Source organism: Chanodichthys erythropterus, chromosome 16, assembly GCF_024489055.1.
Source record: "Chanodichthys erythropterus isolate Z2021 chromosome 16, ASM2448905v1, whole genome shotgun sequence".
Classification (NCBI taxonomy): domain Eukaryota; kingdom Metazoa; phylum Chordata; class Actinopteri; order Cypriniformes; family Xenocyprididae; genus Chanodichthys; species Chanodichthys erythropterus.
The window spans coordinates 31,653,832-31,679,551 of NC_090236.1; the positions used below are offsets into that span (position 1 = coordinate 31,653,832).

Genomic DNA, 25,720 nt, shown 5'->3' on the forward strand with positions numbered 1-25,720 from the left:
ATTATTTATTATTTATTTTATAGGTTCATAAATGTTATATTAGATTAGTAGTGGGTATAAGACTTTGTGAACTGAGTACAAATTTGGTTTTGTTTAGGTTTTTTTTCCAGAAGATATTTGTATTGATATTTGTTTTGGTTCAGTACCAATCATTTAATTTTGGAAACAACACAGTATATAGTAATATATAGTAGAAATATATAGCTGTCTTTATATGTTAGGAAAGGGATCATTATTTGGGTGTACTTGGCATCAAAAGGTTTAAAAACCCCTGCTCTAATTCAAAGCCAATACATGTTGTACAACAAACAGTCATTCTCACCGATGCAGCCAAAGACAACACCGACTGTCCTTTCCACTCTGCCTCCTCTCTCTTATTTTTCCTCCTTCGTCGTGACCTCTTGACCCTGCTGTCCTCTAGGCCATCCTCACTGCTTTCAGCCCCTCCTTGGTTGAAATTAATATCCCCGAGGGTCGAGCGGCGGGCGAATGAGGGTCGCCTGTGATCTAGTGACACTTTTCTCTTCAGGAAGGGCAGCATAGTTTTGTGGGGCATCGGTACATCCTGTCCTGAGGAGTTCTCAGTGTCAGCATTCAAGGTGTATTGTGATTGTGCATCCAAAGGCAAGGTTGACTGTCGGCTGTAGGATTCTGGGTAACTCGACTGCTTACTGGCAGACAATTTACGACGAAACTCTACCAGTGCAGCGCCCCAGCCCCCATTAGCTTCAGGCTCTGTTTCGGAGCCCATTTCGTCATAAGCTGACACCACGCCAGACTCCCTTTCTAGGACGCTGTAGACCAGACTTTTGCGCTTAGTTAAAAGGCCCGGTCGAGAGAGTAGGTTGCTCTGATAAGCAATCCAGTTCCCATCAGGACTCTGTAACACTGAAGAAATATACACAGCATTTAGACAAAGTATATAAAAGGAGGTGGTCAACAGTTTCAACAAGTATAAAATGTTTTTCAAATCTCTCTGTTATAAGCAAGAAGAGTTAATTAACTGATTAAGAATTATATGGATTTAAGTCAAAGATCTAACTGGAATTGTCCAGTCGGTCAACACTCCTCCAGCTAGGCATGGCCTGGACAGGCATCGTTTCTTCTATCTTCATTTCCAGAGCATGACTTTTAGAGGCTGAGGGTCTTGATTCAGTGTTAGCATGCGTGTCTGTTTTCTCATCAGTCACAACAGAGAGAGCTGAGCGAGACCTCTGAGGAGAGAGGAGATGTTTTATTCAGGAAACATTGAAGCAAAACAGCAATTCAAAAGCATTACAGTGCATTAGTCAGTGCATTCAATAGTCAATCTCAAAAGTGGCCAAAATTGCAGGCGATTGAGTCTTTGAAAGAAATAAAAGGCCAGTGTACCGAGAGACAAGCATCGAAGGCACTCTGGATTTGTTCAGGAGTGGTCTCAACAATGTTCTGGCCAGACGACAGGTCCAGATTACTCCCAGACTCCATCTCAGAGGTATCCATCCTCCGGTGGACAATCTGTTGTTTAAATATTACAATATAATCAGTTTATGCAAACATTGTAAACACTGATAAATAATATAATAATTTAAAATGTATATAATAATTAAAATGATATATAGTATCTTTATAGTCAACATGCCGTTTTGATGTCAAATGAAGTGAGTGAATGTATACAGATACCCAGATCTTGATACATTCAGATTAATGGATAATTTAAAATTTTATATTTTAAAAGTATTGAAATAAATAATACATAATTATGCCTTTATGATATACATACTTTATGTGTAAAATACATGTAAAATAATGGGTAGAACATGCTCATGGCTTTATTTGATCAAAAACATAGTAAAAACTGTGATATTGTAAAATATTAGTATAATTTAAAATAACATAACTATTTTAATATATTTTAAAATGTAATTTATTCCTGTGATGGCAAAGCTGAATTTTCAGCATCATAACTCCAGTCTTCGGTGTCACATGATCCTTCAGAAATCATTCTAATATGCTGATTTGGTGCTCAAGTAGCATTTCTTATTATTATCAATGAGTCAATCAGTTGTGCTTCTTAATATAGGATTATTTGATTAATGGAAAATTTAAAAGAACTGTATTTATTTTAAACAGAAATCATAATATAAATGTTTTTACTGTCACTTTTGATCAATTTACAGTAAGTATTAATTTATTTTTCTTTTTTCTTTCTTTAACTGACTATATCACTATATACTGAATTGCGGACAATGTAAAACTCTACCTTCATGAAAGGTCATTGCTAATGTGTGTTACTCACTTTCTGTACTATGGTTTTAGCCAATTCATCTATCAGCTCTCCTCTGTTCTGTTGCAGATAATGAGCTTCGTTCTGCTTCTCCTACAAAATAAAATGTCAAACAGTTGTCATGTCAAACTTGCCAATTTACTGAGTAGCAAGAATCAATTAATGAATGAATAATCTTGTATGAGAAAGTCTTACTTGACTGTCAGTCTGACTCTCAGCCTTAGCAATGGCTTCATCTATGGCCTCTTCTGCCACCCGCATTGCCACGCTAATAGTCTCAGCCATGCTGTGCTCTGGAGAGAAACATAATAATTAAAGCCTTTATAAATAGAAAATTGCTGCTCTGTACTTATGCCATATAGTTACAATAAAGTGTTTTCAAATGTTCACTGAATTAAACTAATAAAATACTGATATAACAAACCATACATATCTAAATAGGATATATTTGATCACAAACCTTGACTTTGCTTGTAGAATGTGGAGTCGCTCTCATACACACTACTTTCATTGCAGATGCTTTCCTCATTAGTGCTGCCCTCTGTTGGTGCAAAAAAATATTACAGCTTATTTCATCAAAAAATAATAATAATAATAAAATAGAACACCTACAAAATAAAATCGGTAAGTTTCTAGTTTTTCCAATAGTAAACTACTATTCTCAATGCTGATAAGCTAGGACAAAAGTGGAATATAGAGACTGGCTCAATATGAAAAGGGAAAGATTAAGTACAACCATATGCACACATTTCTGTTGTTCTTGTTGTCGACAAGCGGTTCCTGAGAGATTCGACAGCACTTCAAGCTCTGACACATGATTTAATAACTGCGTGGACAGGTTTCTCTCTCTCTGACAGACACTGTCTCAGTCTCAGAGAGCTGTGGGATGACAAATCATTTGACGGGTAACTACTGACATATCAATATGGACTCAGCTTCACATAGAGCTCTGTAAAGAGCCGGTGAAGGTCAAACTGCCTATGAAGTCCCCATCTACCGCTCTCTGAAAAACACCTGCCCTTTACATTTGAGCCAGTGTTTACACCTACACTCGACTGAGGAGAGCAAATCAAAGTAATGTGATAAATCTAGCTTTTTCTATGAGATAAAGCTGAAGACTGATGTTGCAGCTTAAAAACCTATCCTATAATGCCATAAGCTTATTGCTCCATTCTTAGCACTTGTCCGACATTAAACTCAAACAGATTATCTTTTTAGCTTTTCTCTGCATCAAATTACCAAGGCTTGACCACTCAGTGCAGAGAGTTTTGTGGCTGAAGCTCTTTGTCACTGTATTGCTTTTTTCTCTTCTCCACAGAGAGCTACTCTTCCTCAGAGGTTACAGGGGTCTGCTGTGGTGACAAACAACCACAGTCATGGTCATCCATTGTTAATGTGCCATTGGCCTTGCTGTTAACTGCCTTTCTCCTAATGGAGAAGACATTCTTTGTTCACAGTCCACAGCAAAACTGAAACGGAGGCTGAGCACAGATCATAACTCTTTGTGCACACAAACACAAGCTAAGGAGCTTTGAGCTGGTTTGGAGGAGGAAAATAATCTTTTTTTACACTTCTAAACAAAGGTGTACTGTGGTATATTTCTGGCTATTGGTTGCTGTACTTCCACAGGATATTTTCCAGTAGAATGGATGGACAGATGGATGGGCCTAATATAATATTATTAAAATAATAGTCAAGTCGGTTGCATCCATTTTTAAATAAACTAAATGTTTAAAGGGATAGTTCACCCAAAAATGAAAATTTGATGTTTATCTGCTTACCCCCAGGGCATCCAAGATGTAGAGGACTTTTTTTCTTCAGTCGAACTCAAATTATGATTTTTAACTGCAACCGCTGCCGTCTGTGAGTCAAATAATAGCAGTGATTGGGAACTTGAACAATAAGAGTCGAAAAAACTTCCATAGACAAATCCAAATTAAACCCTGCGGCTCGTGACGGCACATTGATGTCCTAAGACACGAAACGATCGGTTTGTGCGAGAAACCGAACAGTATTTATATAATTTTTTACCTCTAATACACCACTATGTCCAACTTCGTTCAGCTTCCTGTTAGTGAGGTCTGAACACGCTCTGACAATGGAAGTGATGTCTCGCGCTCATTGAAGTATATGGGCGAGACATTACTTCCGTCTTCAGAATGCGTTTTTTGACCTCACTAACAGGAAGCTGAACGAAGTTGGGCATAGCGGTGTATTAGAGGTAAAAATTATATAAATAATGTTCGGTTTCTCACACAAACTGATCGTTTCGTGTCTTAGGACATTAATGTGTCGTCACGAGCCGCAGGGTTTAATTTGGATTTTTCTAAGCAAGTTTTATTTACTGTTATAGTTGAAGTTCCCATCTACTGCTATTATTTGACTGACAGACGGCAGCGGTTGCAGTTAAAAATCATAATTTGCATTCGACTGAAGAAAAAAAGTCACCTACATCTTGGATGCACTGGGGGTAAGCAGATAAACATCAAATTTTCATTTTTGGGTGAACTATCCCTTTAATTTCTGATTAATTTAATTCTGTGCACCACTAGAATTTTTAATTTAGGAAAGTGATTAAATGATTTATCTGTTAATGTAAGAAGTAAGTACTAAGTAATTATATGCATATATAAATTTTATGTGCTATTTAAATGTTAGGAATACAAGAGGGTAGGGATCTATCAGGTCGTATCAAACTGCACAGTGACCTTTCCTCCATAAACAGGAATAATTCTCAGAAATCCTGCTGCTGCTAAATCAGACATAGAGGAGGTAAATCAGACCACAGGATCCCTGCTCTATCCTTAACTCTTATAAATAAGTGCTAAATACATGCATACACATGCAAACATAAACAGTGTAAAAGAGCTTGAAGGACAATCCAAAACTGAAATATCCACTGGATGCAGATGACATTTGAAATGGAAAAACTCTTTTATCTCCAAAACGTAGCAAATATCCACCAAAATACATTCTAAAATGTCACAGTGTGAAAACATCCTTTATTTTAAAGGAAGGTCATACAAAAGTCCAGATGGCGAGTACCTGTAGGCTCTGCTAGCACTCCACGCTCGGCCGCATGCCTCCTGTAGAGGTTCTTTAACACTTTGGCACTGCCAAACCTTTTAAAACGCCTTCTCACATTATTGTAGAACCATTCCAGAGCCTGGGTATTCAGTAGCCTGAAAATACATGAACAAGGCCACATTATGATGCTTATACAAGAGCATTCCTGAGATTTTGTTTACTTCACACTGATTAAAACCTTTGACAACATAAGTACAGTATGTTATGATTATGCAGAGTATGACATTTGTCCTATATTCATAGAAACAAGGTCCTATAATAGTCTCAATAGAAATTTCAGAGTAGAGCGCCAAACGCACTTTTGAGCATGCCTGGGAACATATAAGATTGTTGTTTAGTTGGTATGCAGTAAGAAATGTTGTAATAAAAAGGCAAGGAGAAAATAAGGGAGAATTTACTAGACAAAAAAATGAAATAAAAAAAAATGAAATAATAAAAAAATGGCTTTCTGCTTCAGTTAATATTTATTTATTTAATTTTTTTTTTGTATACTAAAAGCAAGAAAATCAGAAGAATATTTATTCTTATGGTCAAGGGACAAAGGCAAAATTGTGTATCAATCAACAACTTTGGATAACACTTTACAATAAGGTTCATTAGTTAAACATTAGTTGTATTAACTATGTATTAATATATTAACTAACATGAACTAACCATGAGCAATACATTTGTTACTGTATTTACTAATCTTCGTTAACGTTAGTTAATGATAATCCAGTTGTTCATTGTTTGTTCATGTTAGCTCACAGTGCATTAACTAATGATTTTAATAATGTATTAGTAAATGTTGAAATTAACATTAACAAATATTAATAAATGCTGTATAAGTGCAGTTTATTATTACTTCATGTTAACTAATGTTAAATGATGGACCTTATTGTAAAGTGTTACCCAATTTTGTTTGCAATATTACACTGACAACCATGTTTTTATAATCTTTTTTTTTTTTTTTTTTTTTTTATATGAGAGGTTGGTTAAGACAACACAGCTGTTTTCATGTTTATAATAGCATTCTGTGTCCTTTCACCCCCTGAGGACAAATAATATTTTTCCCCACTGAAAAGTAAGAGGCATTTTATTCTGCTCATGGAAATTACATGCATTTATTTAATTGACTAGACAAAAGAAGCATCATATACTGTATATAAATAACTACGTTACTGCATACTGTACATAACTGTCTGTCTATAAATAGCAAAAAATAAATTGTCTGCTTCCATTTAATAATGTTCTAATACACTGATATTTGAAATGAAAACTGGAATAAGCATCAGTTTTATTACATGACAACAGAGGAGATAAATCTAGAGTGGATGTGTATAGTATCAACATTCAATTCCACTGATGGAAGTAATCTCTGTTCAAGTGCGAGTGCGTATGTATAGATAGGAAAGAGAAGAAATAATCCTTTTAATAAATAAAAATGACATTTTGTATAGAACTGAAAGACTTTTGTAGGGCAAAAGCTTGTAAAGCTCTTGGGTTTCATTAAAAATGTCACAACACTATGGATTCACATCACATAGAAACACTATAAAAAGACAGAAAGTCTCCAGTAAAAACTCTGCCACCACAAAATCAATTTAAAACTAAACTGTAGGAATGTACTGTATTTGTCCTTCAGACTGCATAGAAGAAGCACAAAAATATTTCTGTCTTTGAGTATTAGTGAGCTACAGCACTCTGTGACATTTACAAAAGCCATTGACTGCATATAATGTCATACTTTTATAATACATAATTATTTTGATGACTGTAGAAGAGTGAACAATGTTGTCTGAACCCTCAATGGAAGTGCCCTATTATAAACATTTATTGCACTGTCTTTTATTAAACCATGAGTATAAACACACCCGGGTCAATAACGTGACGGGTAATTATTTTGTCCAAAGACAAAAAACAAGGATTTGACATCCAAAGTATGTCAGGTAGTACTACTAGATCTCTTTTATTGAATCCAAAATGTTTTAATTATATTTTGCTATATATAAATGTATTTTAAAGATTTTGAAGTGTCAAAAGGTCACTCGGTTTAACCGTCCAAAGGCCAATACAGCCATTTCATTTGTGATTAAAACATCTTAAAATGTAATAAATGTATATATTTTTTATTCTGCCATGATTTTATAACATCATATATCAACATAGTGCAAAATGGTATTAGAATTATGTGTAGAAGTCGTTGCTTTGTTATGAGAAAGAAAATCCAGAAAAATGAATTTCATTGATGTCATTCAGATAACCAATATAAAGGGACCATTTTGGATCAAGTCATGTGGTCAATATCATGTGACAGGATGTGTGATCATTCAGACACCTGCAAAGTAGCTAATTCTATTCGAAAAATTCATGTTTTCACTCGCTCATACGCATGTACGCAATAATTGATTATAAAAACCACATAATCTCATTGTTAACACTTAATAAAACTTCAAAATTAATTATATCTCCATTACGTTTTTTTTTTACTCTTTTAAAAACCTTATTCATCAATGACCCACCCACAGACAAACAAACAGACACTCAATATGATTTGGCATACGAGAGTCACAACTCATATGAACAGAAACGCAAGCACATTTTCACATTAAAACTGTCCATTCACAGAACCACTCCTGAAACCTGTAGGATATTGTTTTTGTTGTTTCAGTGGAAAAGAGCTCTTTTCAGTTCCAATAGATTAAGTTTAGATTGATTTAAAATAACAACTGTCTAAAAAACACTTCACTTCTTTTTTCACCAAACCTATATGCTGTATAAGGAAAACTCCAATATCAACCAATAACCAATAGGATTCACTATATCATTCATCAATAGTTTTTAACCCCTGATACCAACCACTAACACAAGCATCATCAGCCTTTAACCTGCAGGTGTTTTCTCCCCTGATGGAGCTTCCTCTCACTCTGTCTCCAAACCACAACAGCTCTTGTTAGCACAGCAAAACTGACCTGGTCTTCTGGCAGGCGGAGCACAGCCAGCCTTTGTCCTTCTTACTGTAGGCGCAGCATCCTTTGCAGACGTTATAGCAACAGTCCAAGCAGGAACGCTTGGAGTTGAGCAGGAAGGTGAAGGGAGAACAGCAGCGGATGCAGCAGCGCTCATTAAACCTGTGCTGCCGTGACAGTAGAACAGACCGACTGCCCTCCTCAACCAGCGCCTTCTTCATTTCACTGGAGAGAGAGAGAGAGAGAGAGAGAGAGAGGGAGGGAGAGAGAGAGAGTATAAAAAAGAGAAAAACATATGTGATATAAAGTATGTGACTCTATAAAAATGATACATAAGCTGATGTATATTATGAGTTTTAGGGGATGCATTAAAAACCATTCATAATTAATCTCTATGTAAAGCAGGCTGTAGTGCCCTATAAGTGGATCATGTTCACATGGCATCTGCGTGTTGAAAGATGTACTGCATTTGCCCTTCAACGTCTTAAATCTGTCTGGATTTCCAGCCGTACTGCAGCCTCCAGAGATGAGAGCAATTCTGCAAAATTGCTCTGACATTTAGCGAAAAGACAAGAGACCTAACACTATTTAACAGAACACTATTTGCAACCAGCACACATACACTTTGTTTGAATTTGGTCCATTAGATTTATGTTGCTCAATTAAACTGATGTGCCTTTAGGATATGAATGAAAGGTTTAGTTTATAATTAACAAGTCAGAATTGTAGGGTTCATGCTAAGAAGACAATTGAATGAAAAAGTAAATTAAGAAATATCTTAAATATTGGCATCATATACATATACTGTGTATATATAAAGTATATTAAGCATACATATATATATATATACACACACACACACACATATACTCATCAGAGATTACCAAAAATTGATGCTCCTCTTATTGGAAATAAATGTTGTGGGGTTTTTCCATCAAGAGTTGCATCAATTTTTGGTCAAAATCTTGTATTGACTATGCAAGAGTCAAGCACTCTGTATAGTCTCCTAAAGACTCTCAATGAATTTAAAGTCTGGTGCCAATTCATGTGTGAAAATGATTCTTCATTCTCCAAATCATTCTTTCACATTTTGAGCCTGATGAATCTTGACATTGTCATCCTGGAATATGGCCATGATGTCTTCCTACATGTCGTTGTTTAAGAAATGAAAAGCTACACATGCCATCCATTAGGCTTACAAGAACTGTTCCCAAACATATAACATGCTAGAAAATCACAGCAATCACAGCAATAATTATCAAGTCATAGACTTTTAAAGATTTAGTTCACCCAAAAATTAAAATATGGAATTCATTACTCACCCTCATGTTGTTCTACACCAGTACAGTTCATCTTCGGAACACAAATTAAAATATTTTTGATGAAATCTGATGGCTCTGTGATATTATAAAGCGATGAGAATACTTTTTATGCACCAAAAAAACTAAATAAAGATTTTTCAATAATATCTAGTGACGGACGATTTCTAGTGACGGTTTCGAAGCTTTACGAATCTTTGTTTCAAATCAGTGGTTTGGATCGCGTAAACGAAGCCTCATTTACTGAAATCACATGACTTTGGTGCTCCGAACCACTGATTCGAAACAAGACTCAAAAAGCTTTTAAGCAGTGTTTTGAAATCGCCTATCAGTAGTATAAAAACATCACTAATATTAAGGTAAAACCACTGTAGTCACATGAACTGTTTTAAATATGTCTTTGGTACCTTTCTGGATCTTGAGAGATTCTGTGACATTGCTGGCAATGCAGGCCTCACTGAGCCATCGGATTTCATCAAGAATATCTTAATTTGTGTTCAGAAGATGAACGAAGGTCTTACGGGTGTGGAACGAGGGTGAGTAATTAATGACAGAATTTTCATTTTTGGGTGAACTAACCTTTTAAGTATTTATATATTTAAATCCAAACCAGCATTTGTTTTTTTTTTTTGTTTTTTTTTTGTTGTTGTTTTTGACTAGGCAGTATATTAATTTGAAGTTTATTAAAGTGTTGTCTAACAGCAATATCACACTGGCCTGAATATCATCATGACTGCATGGCTGGTCTGAATATCATCAGAATACAGAAAAAAGTAATACAAAATATACTGCAATAATAAGAATATTAATTTTCAGCTTTTATGAATATTGTTCATTTTTACTGACCTTATTCATCTGTATGGCGAAGACATAAATGAACAAAAGTGAACAGTTTAAAAAAATAAATATATATTTTTATATAATGTGTGATCATATATCAAATATTACTCTAAAAGCAAACATATGACTCATAGTGAGAGAAGCTGGCAGGAGAAGCAAAGGGATGAAAAACTAGAAAGGAAGCATTTGTACTGAAAACCTCTGCTTGAAGTGTGGCATTTGCTTTGTCTCTCTAAACAATGCCAAAAAAAATCATTTCGAATGATTAGAGCCACAGCGTGAACGGATCGGCTCCAGTGAATACTGAGAGAGGGGAACTGAGGATAATCTCGGCAAAAAATTAAAAACAGACAGACAGGAAAGAAAAAAATGGAAAAGAAAGAAAACAAAAGGCTGTAATAACATGATACATATGCGGGGATAATACTTTACAGTGATACCAGTCTTGTGACTATGGGCTTGACACATTTATAACTGCATTTTTAAGCGTATGTGTGCACAATAGTTTGGAGACACATTTGTGACAAAACCTCCCTTTGAGGACATATTGTGCATGCATATGCTTGTAAAAAAACAACCCTTGCACTAAATCCAAGATGCATGCACTTCGTAGATTAATTTCTAAATGTGACATTCAGACCCAACAGATACAGACTAGAGATTACAAACAACCTTCCACCAGTTTGTATGGGCTCAATCAGTGGCAAGATGAATTTAAAGTAAAGTAAATTATCATGTACTGTGATGATACCCCATCAGGGGTCTCCCCACAGAACTTATAATTGGATACTCAGCAGGCCATTTCCACCGTGTTCTCAGAAACATGGTCTGTTGTTTACAAAGCAAACCATTGGCAAAGAACAGCAGAGGTGTCCTGTGCCAGTAGGTGCAGATCCAAGGGAAGGTCTACTAAGTTACCCATGCCAGATAGCCAGACTGGGCGCTGGTGCGATGAACAGGGGGGAAACAGAAGCCAATATTTTATACTAAGTCATCTGACAGAGCAGTATCTATTATGAATGACAGGTTATATGCAACTGCAATACAAAATCATGATTATGCCCTACTTTTCCTATGACTGTTACACTACAAAGTATTTATCCACAATACATTTCACGGCATTGTTTGAAATAAATGCACTCTTGTACGATATACTCGACACTATAATGGTTACTGGACTGACTGCATTTATTGGTATTGGTTGATATTGGACATTTATCAGTCAATATTAGGTATAGCCTATTTTATATTTTTCTCCTATTTCTACATTTAGATTAAGTGACCATTAGATGATGGCAAAGGTAAGGTTATTTTTTAAATGCTGATAATTTAATAACACTGTTAAATGTATAATCTACGGTAACCGGGAGGGGACATGTTCGGTTCACTTAGTTTTGTTGAAACATGATAATATATCATGGCCACGAGATATTAATTATTAACTCATGGGAACGTGATAAGCTGTGGCCACGAGATCACTTTTTGAGGTAACGACATCTTTATGTCGTTGTTCACATGATGTAAAGTTAATGTTAAGAGAAAAACATATTTAAAATGACAAACTTCATTTAAGAGCTGCTATAGGCACCATCGCATGCAATAACCTACAATAGGCAACGTTAATATAATAATTTCTTAATTCCACGCTTTTCCTTAATTAAAGGTGCAATAGAATTGAAAATTTAATTTACCTCGGCATAGTTGCATAACAAGAGTTCAGTACATGGAAATAACATAAAGTAAGTCTCAAACTCCATTGTTTCCTCCTTCTTATATAAATCTAATTTGTTTAAAAGACCTCCGAAGAACAGGTGAATCTCAACATAACACCAACTGTTACATAACAGTCGGGATCATTAATATGTATGACCCCAATATTTGCATATGCCAGCTCATGTTCAAGGCATTACACAAGGGCAGCCAGTATTAACGTCTGGATGTGCACAGCTGAATCATCAGACAAGGTAAGCAAACAAGAACAACAGCGAAAAATGGCAGATGGAGCGATAATAACTGACATGATCCATGATAACATGATATTTTTAGTGAAATTTGTAAGTTGTCTTTCTAAATGTTTCGTTAACATGTTGCTAATGTACTGTTAAATGTGGTTAAAGTTACCATCGTTTCTTACTGTATTCACGGAGACAAGAGCCATCCCTATTTTAATTTTTAAACACTTGCAGTCTGTATAATTCATAAACACAACTTCATTCTTTATAAATCTCTCCAACAGTGTGTAATATTAGCTTTAGCCAAGGAGCACAGCCTCAAACTCATTCAGAATCAAATGTAAACATCCAAATAAATACCATACTTACGTGATTAGACGTTGCATGATGAACACTTTGTAAAGATCCATTTTGAGGGTTATATTAACTGTGTAAACTTTGTTTATGCAGTGATAGAGTCGAGAGCTCGGAGAGCGCGCGATTTAAAGGGGCCGCAGCATGAATCTGCACATTTCTAATTATGCCTCAAAATAGGCAGTTAAAAAAATGTATAAAAAAAAATCTATGGGGTATTTTGAGCTGCAACTTCACAAACACATTCAGGGGACACCTTAGACTTATATTACAAAAACGTTCGATGGCACCTTTAACAATAAATATAGGATCTCGAGGCCAAGACTTTACATCGTTTGGCCACGAAAAAATTATCTCGTGGCCACGACTTAGTTTCACGTTCGAGTTAATATGTCGTCGCCATGACAAAATGGAAGCGAACAGAACATGTCCCCTCCCGGTCACCGTAATAATCTTTAGCAAATCGCATCCATTTTTCATACTGTACATTATATTGTCATGATTCACTTGTAGCATTTAAATGCACTGATTTTAGTTTTTAGTGTTTTATTTCAAATTTAACATCATAACATGAAAATAATTATGCAACATTAAAAGGTATTTTGTTGTTTTGTTATTTTATTTGTTCATTTTGCAAAGGCTATGCTGAGATTACTATTCAAATTGAAATGTATAAACATTTACCAAATAAAATGCATTATTTTTTAATTAAGGTTAAATTAAATAAAATGTTGCGTGAGGATTTAGAGCTTCTCTGTACACACTGACACACAGGATCAATCTCAAAGAGCCAAATCTACAGTTGTGTTATGCAGTGCAAAGACTCCAGCAATGTAGCAATTACATGCCCTATTCCTGGAACATCTTGTTAACACAGATCAGCCGTGGTATTTCAACACAATAATGCATAGCAGTTGGTAAAATAAGATGTGGTGCTGGGAATGGCTTCAGAGCAATGCAAGTAAACATGTACTAATCCCATATGACGGGACTGCAAATCTGTCAAATACAGTTATGCCTAGTCTTTCTATGGAGATTCTGATTTGGATGCCAATGAAGAACAGCTATAAACATAAGCCAAACAAACAGTCTTGGCTTTAGTATGCATTACATGATTAATGGATCAGCATGTAATTAAATAAATTGTCTTGTCATAATTGTTTGTACGGTCTTAGATCAAAATTACCCATTGAATAGTGTCATACAATCCGAACTGCCTGCCCAGAAACACTATGTTCTGTGTGCAGTTCCATAACATTTTCTCTTCATGAAATGGATTAACGGTTTCCTCACAAAAATGTCAGAATATGCCATCTGTTTGAAATCTTTGATTTAATGAAATGGAAAATCATGGATGATTGCATGGATAAATGAAGGACTCTAGGGTCTCTCTCTAGATGGTTTCCAAAAGCTGATTTAGATGAGTGGTTCCCAACCAGGGCTTTGCGTACCCCAGATGCTATTTAAGTGGGCCCCAAGGGGTTTTTACAAAGTATGTAAAATAGATATAAAATAAATATAAAATTATGAAGAAGATAAGATACAGTGCATGACACACACTGTCCAATACAGCTACATTGCCGGCTCATTAATTTCCATCCTTCACTCTAAAAAATGCTGGGTTAAAAATAACTCAAGTTGGGTTAAAAATGGACAAACCAGTTGGGTTAAATGTTTGGTCCAACCAAAAATGACTATATTGCTCACTTAAAATGGTTTTCTCGCATTTGGTTTCCAGGTTTATATGTGTATGAGTATGTATTTCAAATCAAATCCTTTCCTACAAGAGGGAAATCATGTTGCATAGTTTCTCTTTGTGCATTTTCCTTCCCCTACTCAGAGGCTCTTTTCTAATAATCTTGTTTCTGTGCTCTTCCATTTTCTGATAACTCACTCAGTCCTGTTTGAAATTCAGAGACGCTCACCAGGTGTCAAGAGAGGATATTGAAAAGCTAGATGCATGCAGGCAGAACACACTTGGGAGAAGAAGAAAAAAATGCTGTCTGCATTAAATTAGATGGTTTAAGGTTTTGTAGAATTGTGGGTCTTAAGAAATAGCTGTTTTCTTCAAATAAAAACTATATTTTTCTTATCTTTATCTTCAAAAGCATTTACAAAAAATACCTGACTATCAATATGGTATAGGATTGTATGGTACAGATTTAACAGTGTAAGCTAACCAATCCCAATACTCTTAATTGGACAAGTACAATTTCCTGGAGCTCTGAAAAAACTAATGCATACCGTATTTAACATTATATCAGAGGATCTGTGCACACCTGTAATTAACATCCATCTCAAGCAATCCAAATAAAGTGGACAGCCAAGACAGATCTTCTCGCTGCCATTAACATGCATCTCAAATGTCTACTGTGAGCACTTGTGATCAGATTTTGAGAGAATAGTGTTTTGTGACTACAGTGTGTTTCTGCTTTTCTTATCTAAACTGCCTAAAAGCATGAAATCAACTTCACTGAGACATTGTTTGTTTTTGTTTTTTTCCAAATTAATTTTTTTCACCATTATTCCTACTTCCTGTTCTAGCAAACAAGCATTTCCAACAACAGAGAACAAAGTCATTAACCAAAGTGTTTTTATCACCCTGAAGTAAAGTGATGAGTAATGTGCTTCTCTGTGCCAATGTGCCATACTTTTTTTTTTTAAAGAAAGACACAACAATGGGGGGCAGAGGGGAAGAGAGGAGGTCAAACAGAGATTACAGGCTAAATACATTAAACACACTAAATAAAGATAATGGGTTATGTTCCATTGTTAAAAAACAGTTAAAGGTGCCCTACATTCAAAATTTGAGTTTACCTCGGCATAGTTGAATAACAAGAGTTCAGTACATGGAAAAGACATACATTGAGTTTCAAACTCCATTGCTTTTTCTTTCTTATGTAAATCTCATTTGTTTAAAAGACTTCCGGAAAACACGTAGATCTCAACATAACACTGACTGTTACGTAACAGTCGGGGTGTACGCCCCAATATTTGCATATGCCAGCCCATGTTCCCAACATTATGAAAGACATTATGGCATTAGACAAGGGCAGCCAGTAACGTCTGGATCTGCACAGGTGAATCAACAGACTAGGTAAGCAAGAACAACAGCGAAAATGGTAGATGGAGCAATAATAACTGACATGATCCATGATAGCATGATATTTTTAGTGATATTTGTAAAGTGTCTTTCTAAATGTTTCGTTAGCATGTTGCTAATGTACTGTTAAATATGGTTAAAGGTACCATTGTTTCTTACTGTATTCACAGAGACAAGAGCCGTCGCTATTTTCATTATTAAACACTTGCAGTCTGTATAATTCATAAACACAACTTCATTCTTAATAAATCTCTCCAACAGTGTGTAATGTTAGCTTTAGCCACGAAGCACAGCCTCAAACTCATAGACAATCAAATATAAACATCAAAAATAAATACTTTACTCACATAATTCGAAGCATGCATACAGCATGCATGACGAACATCTTGTAAAGATCCATTTGAGGGTTATATTAGCTGTGTGAACTTTGTAAATGTGCTGTAATATAATCGAGAGCTAGTGTGGCAGGGAGCAGGTGAATTAAAGGGGCGGCGCGCTGAAAAAATCAGTGCATAGTTAATGATGCCCCAAAATAGGCAGTTAAAAAAATTAATTTAAAAATGTATGGGTTATTTTGAGCTGAAACTTCACAGACACATTCAGGGGACACCTTAGACTTATATTATATCTTGTGAAAAAGCATTCTTGGGCGCCTTTAAAAGTCAGGGCCCACGTCTCACGTAGCCAGACCTTCAGACTGACGGCAGAAGGTCTGGACTCTATCGCAGCTTTCATTGGCCAATGAAAGCCCCAAAGGCCGTCTGACTAACATGTAAAGCAACCAATCACAGATCGTTTTGTTCCGCGTCATGTTTAGGAGCGTGAAAATGTACGTACAATAACAGACCTGTGTGTTAAACACTTGGAAGTGTCTTTGCTGCGAACTTTACACACCAGTGTTTACTTGATTCTTATTGTCACAGTTGTAAACACGACAGCTTTTTTCTTCCATGAGGGGGTTTGGCATCATGGCATCTTTAGCCACGTTTCCACCAAAATTACCTGAAACAATTTGTCCCAGAAACTTTTCCCTCCCAGACCTGTTGTTGTCTGCGTTTTCCATCACGGTCTAAAGTACCATGAAGATTAGGCAAATTAGTCCGGTGATATACGACTGCGCGTGACTTTCCAGTTCCCGCTGGATTGTAGTATGTCTGAATTTCATACATACATTCATACTATATAGAAAATACTTTTTTAATGGTTGCAAAACAGGTTTTAATCCAAATGTACTAACTACTATTACAGTATGCAATTTCAGATGCAGCAAGGGTCGGCAAATACTGGTAACACTTTATAATAATGTTCAGATATAAGTTATTAGTTATTGAAGAACTTATCATTTACAAAACATGACTATATGTTCATAAATGATTAATAAGTGATATGCTAACATTTTGTGAATGTTTTGTTAGTTCAGTTGTCATTTATAGATTACTAATACTAATTATTATACTAATCATTTACAAAACACGACTAAATGATTAATAAGTTGCAGGTTAACGACTTACAAATGTGTTGTAAGTTATCTTAAAAAATTAGTAAATCATAAAATAAACAGATCATTAGTAGATGGTTAATAGGTTTTTAGTTTATATATTAATCACTATAAATCACTGAAATATTTGTGTCAAAATTGTATTATCTTAATAAACAATGGTTAATCATGAACAAATTATAAAAAAAACAATTAGTAAATGCTCAGTGTATAATTTATTGACCTATCGTGACGTTGTAAGCTAAAAGCACAAACATGCAAGTATGCTAAAGCAGTATTTCTAAGAAGCATAATTTTTTTGTTTTCAAGTAAATGAACATTTATAAAATTACTTATAGTCCATATATTCCAGTGTTTTATGTTATGTTCACCCAAAAATTAAAATTATCCCACAATTTTCTCAAGTCATCCTAGGTGTAATATCCAGGCCCTTCCCAGCTTTGTTATGGCATTCCTGAGTTCCCGAGTTCCCGAGTTTTGAATCTCCAAAAAGCACATACATCCATCATAAAAGTAATTCATATGACTCCAGTGGGTTAATAATAATGCCTTATGAAGCAAAGCGATTTAAAAAATCCATATTTAAAAGTTATAATCACTGGCTTCCAGCAACAGCCATACATACGCATGTTCATGGTCGAGTCGAGTTCCGGCGGAAGACTGACCTTTATGAACATATAGTTATGTTTTGTAAATGTTTAGTTCATGGTTAACAAATAAGCTATAAATGACTTGTAACTGAATTAACAAAACATTCATAAAATGTTAGTGTATGACTTATTAATCATTTATGAATGTATAGTCATGTTTTTTAAATGATTAGTTCATCATTAACTTATAACTTATAAATGGCTTATAACTGAACATTATTATAAAGTGACACCAAATATGGGTCTAATATGACCAAGACACAACCTGAAACTGTCTCTCCTGATTGATAAACCTACTGTATCTGTATCTGTATCTGTAGGTCAGAATCAGATTCCTTTAAAGCTGAAATCATATTCATGGTGGGCTCAGGGAAGTGAGTCACGGATAAAGAGGGAAGGGAGGGCCTTTCCTGTCATTTTGTTTCAAAGTATGACAAAGAATGATGGGAACTTCCTCATGCTCTCTATCAATGACTGGAATGCCATTTGGGTGACATCACGAGGGAGACGATGCTAAAATAGATGATTTAAAATGGATTTTGAAATGTTTTAATTTTTAATGCTTCTGAAAGAAGTGTCATATGCTCACCAAGGCTGTATTTATTTGATGAAAAACAGTAAAAACACTAATATTGAGAAATATTATTACAATTTAAAAATTGGTTTCTAATTTATTCCTGCAATGGCAATACTGAATTTTCAGCAGCCATAACTCCAGTCTTTAGTGTCACATGATCCTTCAGAAATCATTCTAATATGCTGGTTTTGTGCATTTCTTAAAACAATGTAAAAGTCTTTACTGTCACTTTTGATCAATTTAATGCATCCTTGTTGAATTTAAGTATTAATTTCTTTAAAAAAAAATCTTACTAACATTAAATTTTGACTATGTAACCAATGTAGTTTTGAACAGGGGTCATAAAAGTGATGCTACAAAGAGGTGCATGAGACTCACCTGAGCCGCGTCTCCTCCGTTTTGCGCAGCTGCATGTCCCGTTGCACCACCTGCATCACATGCTCGGCCTCCACATCCGTCAGACCAGAGAGATCCAGTTTACGCCCCATCCTTCACCTCTACAGAGTTAATAAGATACCTGCCGGGTCCCAAATGTTTGCTGAGGATAATGATGGAAGAAGAAGCAGAAAAGAGCAATTTAATAAAACAAAAACAAAAAACAGCTGCGCCACTGGATTCATAACATGTTTGAACTTACAGATGTCAGATATTGTTTTATTTTACGAGGTTATTTTTTTTTATTTCATACTCTGACACAGATTGACTAATGCTTCATAGTGGCAGCTGGGAGGCAAATCTGAAGACAAAACTATTTTGTAATTCTAACATTGTTTCATAATGAAATCAACATAATACAGTGTATTGCAAAAGTCCAAAGTAAAAGCTCTTGCGTAAGGTTGTTAAATCAGACTGCAGCTGAGGCACAAATTTTGTGAGGGCCCTGGGATTCAAGACCCCAACAATGACATTTTTATCCACTGCTGTAGACGTGTTCTTTATTATTATATCTGAGGCCACTGTGATAATTCTGGCATATCATAAAAATGACATGAACTTTGCCACAGGCCTGGGGTTGTGACCTTGCCTTAAACACTACAGTGATGTAAAGAAAATAAAAATGTCAATTGTCTATTTTTAGAAAGCTAGTGTTCCCCAGTGTTGTTATTGCTAACTAAAACTATTAAAAATCATTTTCCCTAATTGAAATAAAGCTGAAATAAATACAAATATTGAATGAGACACTTGAACTTAAAAATTAATAAATGTTGCCTTGAAAACTTAAATAAAATAAGTTTAAGTTTATGCACTAAAATGAAAGCTAAACAGAAATATTCAAAATATGAATAAATATTATAATAATATATAAATAATACTAAAATAACACTGATATCCCCAACCGTTTAAAAACAGGCTTTTTGTATGCACACTGTAAAACTAACAGATCTTTCTCCCCAACCTCAAAACCATCTGCTGAGCCAACAGTGAAAGCAAACAAAAAGCTTTTGCCCATGAGCTATAACTACAATTCATCTGTCAGAAAGTGGCAATGCATTAAAGGGACAGTTCGCGATCATTTACCCACCTCAGCCTCAGTCACCATTCCCTTTCGATGCATCTCTCTTCCCTTACAATGAAAGTGAATGGTGTCTGAACCTGCTTATCATCTCCTTTTGTGCTCCACAAAAGAGTCATGAACAACATGAGGGTGGGTGAGTATGATGACAGAACTTTAATAAGTAAACTGTCCCTTTAAACCAGACTTTGTGACTGCTTAAGTCGACAGTATGATCACAAACAAGCTGTTCATGCTGAGTTTGGATAGCAAACCACTTTTATACAATATGCATGTATATTTCTTCATGAGACAGCTTAAAGTTAGCCTATAATACGCTGTATATTTTCTGTTCTAATACGATTATTCATGTAGGCACATGTATATAAAATCTATCATAAAAAAAAGCCATACTGGATACACAAAAATGCTATATTGGAAAGAGCTAGTTTATATTCATGAGGCGCTTACCGTCGCGTCTTCACCTCAGTCGCTCACGTCGGCTCTCTTCGACCAGCGACTGCCAAGCTGTCAAGATTTGAAGACAAACTCATTATAAATGTCCGCAGACCGTCTCAAATCAATACGGTCGGCTTTCAGTGTATTTCGGGCATGTTCGAAGTTAACCTTTTGACAAGTTTGACAAAAGAAAGTCAAAAGTCTCTTAAGAGAAAACGCACAGAAACGGAGCGCGTGTACCTGCTGTGGTCTCATGCCATTAACGACCACGAGACCTAAAATCTGCCAACCTCCGGTACACAGGGCTGCAACAGTGCTGCTAATCCACTTTTTGGACGTGTTGAAGGCTGATACCATATTGAGAATGGTTTGTTAGTTATAAGAAGATTAGTCACGTTAATTAAAAAAATGTGTTGTTTGTTTGTCTGTGATATTTGATTGACAGATTTTTCATTTAAATATTATTTAAAAAGTTTTGACTGCTACATGTTGCCTTGTATTCTTTGCTGTCTTATGTCAAAAAGATGTTATCCTGGTTACAAACAACAAAAATGACTTATATAGAGACCCACCCAGGCAGTCAAACAGATATCAAAATAATATTGCACCTCTAAAAAATAATTTAGCACTCATTAAGGAACATCTTTGTGGTTAATCATTGTTTAAACCTGTCTAAAATAAGCCTAACCTCAATTTCTGGTCTTAGATGTTTGTTGTTTTAAAGGGCCAACATTTTTCAACCAAAAATGAAAACTATCCCATAATTTACTCACCCTCAAGCCTGAACTAGACTTGTGTGCGGTCGTTAACAGAAGCCAGTTATTATTAGTTTTATGAAGGTAGAAATATGGATATTTTTCTTACAAAAAACCCTCACTTTGCTTCAGAAGGCCTTTTTTTACCCCCCTGGAGCCGTGTGGATTACTTTTATGATGGATGGATGCACTTTTTTGGGCTTCAAAAAAAAAAAAAATGTACGATTCCCTTCCATTATAAAGCTTGGAAGCACCAGGATATTTTTTTTTATATAACTCTGATTGTGTTAGGCTGAAAGAAGAAAGACATATTCACCGATGGCTTGAGGGTGAATTAATCATGGTATAATTTTCATTTTTGGGTGAACTACCCCTTTAATAAATTTATATGAGTTTTGGCCACTTGGCCAGACTGGGACACCATCTTAAACCAGCTAAAACCAACAAACCATTTTGAACAGGTTTCAGCAAAGACATTATGGTCCTGTTTTGCGGATGCTTATCCCGCACACACTTCGACATCATATATAGGCCGTCTTCAACTTTGCAATTACATGGTCTTCTTTTATTTTATTTTTTTTCCTTCAGTCCTTGTCACTGATCTGCTAATTCAGACTGTATAAGGCAAAATATTCCAGCATTTCCAGACTTAAGCTTGATCACATGTAGATCCAGTCAGCTGGTTTGAAAACAATGACACAGAAAGGGCTAAGTACCCTGGGTTTTTCCTCATTTTCAAAATCCTAAGTTTTTACTTTCTTTTTTTCTTTCGTTTCAGGAACAAATTGCGTCATCTATTTTCCAGAAATGAACATATGAATCAATATCGAGACCAAAAGTTGGATGACAAAACACAGCCTTAAGAGACATTGGCCCCCTCAGCCACACAAAACACTCATAACTAATCATCTCGTGTGTCAGTATTAGACAACAGATCAATACATGCCTTAGCAGGGTGTTCAGACCTGCATGTGTGTTTCAAAAAGTTTTCGTCAGGGAAAATGTTACTGCCCCTTTTTTTGGACATCTGGTAGTGATTAAATGTGTGAGTATAAAGCGGAGATGAAGTGCACTTGGACTGCAGAAAGCAGCAGGATGAAGGGTAGTGTGCAGCTAGGGCTGTTGTGTCTCAGCCTGCTCATCTCCAGTCTTCATGGGGAAGTAGAGACAGATCAGAGCTCCGAATTGCCTCTTACGTTTGAAGAGCCAGATCTTCATCAGCCTGAGGTGAGGGATGAACTTTACTGGTAGTACTTTACTGAGGTCAATCATGGGGTGAAAAGGACGTTTTCCCTAAATACAGTTCATGTTTTTTTGCAAAGTGATAGAATGAATCAATGGCTTATTTGTAACCTAATTTCATTAGCAATTATGCTTCAAATACTGTTATTAATAAGCAGTCGAACATTTCTGACTGAGGTAATGATAATCAATAACCATGCTGACTGTTTTGAATGGTTTTAAACAGATTCATAAGATCCTCTCACAGCTCTGACAACATGTGCATGTGTCACTGAAACCATTCTGCAGATATTTTGGAAGCTATTCATGCTTAAACAGAACGAAGGATCAATTGTCTGAAGTGTGTGCATTAAACACGTCTTTTATGTTTTCATAGTTACTCTTTTAACAATGATTTTTGTGTAGATGTACAGAGTACGACGACAGACGGTTTCCACAGAGAAAGAAGACACAGCAAAGACAGAAGTTGTTGTGACATCAAGAGTAAGTACATGTTTAATAGCTTGTGCCTTTGCGCAATCTTGTGAGATGTTTTTTTCCAGCTGCTGCTGTTTCACAATGAAATAACCCTATGGGTTTGGATGATAATCAAGCCATAATCAAGCTCTCTCTAGATGACTACTAAGATGCCAGTAGTACAACACAAAATAACTATTTAAAGATTTCACATGCCAAAAAATATAATCTGCAGCAGTATATCTCCCCCCATACCTGTTCCACATTGCAGAGATTGTCATGTAAAATATGTCACCAGAAAATTGACTTTAATTCTTTTTAATGATCTAAAGGAGAAAGACAAGTATATGAGAAGAAAAAGGCCACATCCAGGAGCTTTCACCCTTTTAAAAGACAGTAAAGATTCTGAGGTATTCACTATCCTCTCTCATGCAATTCAAATATAAATAGTGAAATGAGATAAAGGCTATAGGTACAGTAAATGGAGAAAAAAGTTGAGTTATAAACAATTAAAGGTGCAATGTGTAAATTTTAGGAGGATCTATTGACTGAAATGCAATATAATATACATAACTATGCTTTTAATGGTGTATAAAGACCTTACATAATGAACCGTTAAGTCTTTATTACCTTAGAATAAGCCATTTCTATCTACATACACCAAGGGTCTCATTACAAGTTAAAGGATTAGTCCACTTTCAAATTAAATTTTCCTGATAATTTAATGATTATGACTTCAGTGGTCTCCAGACGGTTGAAGGTCAAAATTACAGTTTCAGTGCTGCTTCAAAGAGCTTTAAACGATACCAGACGAGGAATAAGGGTCTTATCTAGAGAAACGATCGGTCATTTAAAAAAAAACAATACAATACAAGTACGCTTTTTGAAGAATACAGAAAGCAGAAGCACGTGCAAGGCGATAATTTGTGTTTATAAAGCATACAGTTTTTTTTTTTTAAATGACCGATCGTTTCGCTAGATAAGACCCTTATTCCATTATTTTCATCAAAAACCTTCATTTCTTTTCGACTGACGAAAGAAAGACATGAACATCTTGGATGACATGGGGGTGAGTAAATTATCAGGAAAATTTTATTTGAAAGTGGACTAATCCTTTAAGTCGCCATTTTGCGCTGGCATGTTTCTACAGCAGCCCTAAACAGACAAACTGCTCTACAGAGCGCAATTACTTGACTGTCTACTCTCTGCTGTCTCAGACAACGACATGTTTGTACTATGTTGGCCACTGTAGCTTTTCTATATTGCAATTCACAACCTCACCGCTAGATGGCGCTAAAATTTACACACTGCACCTTTAATCAATACAAGCTTCACCAGTTACATGATTTTATATTCTAAAAATATATCGACTTGCTTTACACTGAACTCATCATTTGGTTATCTCAGGTAAAGCTTTATCGCACCAAGAGGCAGAGCAAAAGCAAGGGCAAAAAGAAAGGAACTCATCGCCCGGGACGTTACAGCCTTTTAGCAATGGGAAGTCCCAAAATTCCCAAGGTATTCTCCATCCTCTGATCACCCTGTCAATGTGTTATTTAAACGCATTATATTAAAAATTATATTATATTAAATTGCTTTACACTCAACTTGTCATTTGCCTAACAAAGCAGCTTGTCCGTGCCAAAAGGGACACTGGACACTGGCCGGGACGTTAAAGCATTATACGCATTCAAGGCTCCTTCCCAGGTAATATATTGCAAATATATTTACATAATATAAAAAATGGTACTAAGCTTAACAGATGTTCTCTCCTTACAGGATCCCTGAATCGGGAAAAAGAGGGATTGCATATACAGAGATTTCATAAAGAACATTTCAGCCTCAAGTTATGCTTATGAAAGTAATCATTTATCTTTCTACAGCTTTTATTTTTCCAATAATCTCTATGGTAAATATAATAGATTCTCCCAATTCTGTAAGTCTAAGAGGCATCACTAGGCGGCAGTATTTACTCAAAGAGATGAGCACTCAAGCCAGCTCCGCTTGTCACAATGTTTATTTGATGTCTGTTGATCTTTATCTGTTAACTACAATAAAGCATTTGTGTTTAAATGTCACTCTTTATTGTGTGGACGCATTGCCAAACCTTGTAGATGGAGAATAGCTTTCTTTAGAAATTTGGCTGTGGTTGTAAATTTAGTGAAGAATGAAAAGAATGACATGTGGATATTGTCAAGCATAAATAGCCTGAGAAGTTATGTGTGTGTTGATGCATTCTGTGAGATAAAAATTGTGTAATTATCACTCCTCTTGTGTTTTTGAGTGGTTCTGCCAGTTAAATGTGCCAGAAAAGTTGTTAGAAACATGCAAAATAATACGTTTCTTGCCAGGAACTTGTCAAAACACATTGTCGGTCCAAATTAAATAGAAAACCAACACCCTTTCTTCCTTATCTGCATAATTCTTGATAATAACACAAAACTATTTCCTGTGCATTTCACTTTGTTGCCATTTAAGCATCTGAAATGTGCTGGGAAAAAGATTTTGTTTGAAATCACACTGAGGCCAGTATGCAGCACCACTGCTTTCACACTGAACCCTAAAAACAACCACAGGCAACCATACAAAAGCTACAATTTGCACTTACACAGGTATATACGATGACTACAAACAAAGTCGACAGCATGTTTTTTCTCAAACAAAAATAAAAAATGAAATAATTAGCTTAAAAAAATAATAATTACACAAAAATAATGTGCAT

General features: G+C 35.5%; 2 protein-coding genes across 8 annotated transcripts in view; one reads left to right on the forward strand and one right to left on the reverse strand.

The window, feature by feature from the left end:
• myripa (myosin VIIA and Rab interacting protein a) overlaps positions 1–25,720 on the reverse strand; it is a 36,217-nt gene that overhangs the window by 9,181 nt on the left and 1,316 nt on the right. Inside the window, exons 1-11 of one of the 4 annotated variants that reach the window (XM_067363921.1) lie at positions 20,786–20,929; positions 20,558–20,614; positions 18,973–19,132; positions 8,305–8,526; positions 5,312–5,448; positions 2,727–2,807; positions 2,462–2,559; positions 2,279–2,359; positions 1,372–1,497; positions 1,043–1,214; positions 323–888 (exon numbers count right to left, since the gene is read on the reverse strand). In XM_067363921.1, coding sequence (XP_067220022.1) covers positions 323–888; positions 1,043–1,214; positions 1,372–1,497; positions 2,279–2,359; positions 2,462–2,559; positions 2,727–2,807; positions 5,312–5,448; positions 8,305–8,526; positions 18,973–19,082 — 1,593 coding nt within the window. In that variant the 5' untranslated portion in view covers positions 19,083–19,132; positions 20,558–20,614; positions 20,786–20,929. Of the gene's footprint in view, positions 1–322; positions 889–1,042; positions 1,215–1,371; positions 1,498–2,278; positions 2,360–2,461; positions 2,560–2,726; positions 2,808–5,311; positions 5,449–8,304; positions 8,527–18,972; positions 19,133–20,116; positions 20,155–20,557; positions 20,931–25,720 lie in introns of those variants that run through there. The other 3 variants (XM_067363922.1, XM_067363924.1, XM_067363923.1) reach the window with 3 other exon arrangements.
• si:ch211-106h4.12 (uncharacterized) lies at positions 22,215–25,071 on the forward strand. 4 transcript variants are annotated; one of them, XM_067363932.1, is made up of 6 exons: positions 22,236–22,527; positions 22,948–23,025; positions 23,331–23,408; positions 24,406–24,516; positions 24,630–24,705; positions 24,778–25,071. In XM_067363932.1, exons 1-5 carry the CDS (start codon positions 22,342–22,344, stop codon positions 24,672–24,674), a joined length of 498 nt encoding a protein of 165 aa, XP_067220033.1. In that variant the 5' UTR covers positions 22,236–22,341; the 3' UTR covers positions 24,675–24,705; positions 24,778–25,071. The 4 variants fall into 4 exon arrangements, with proteins under 4 accessions (XP_067220035.1, XP_067220033.1, XP_067220034.1 ...); XM_067363931.1 differs by having other exon boundaries at positions 22,261–22,527; positions 24,627–24,705; XM_067363934.1 differs by lacking the exon at positions 23,331–23,408 and having other exon boundaries at positions 22,215–22,527.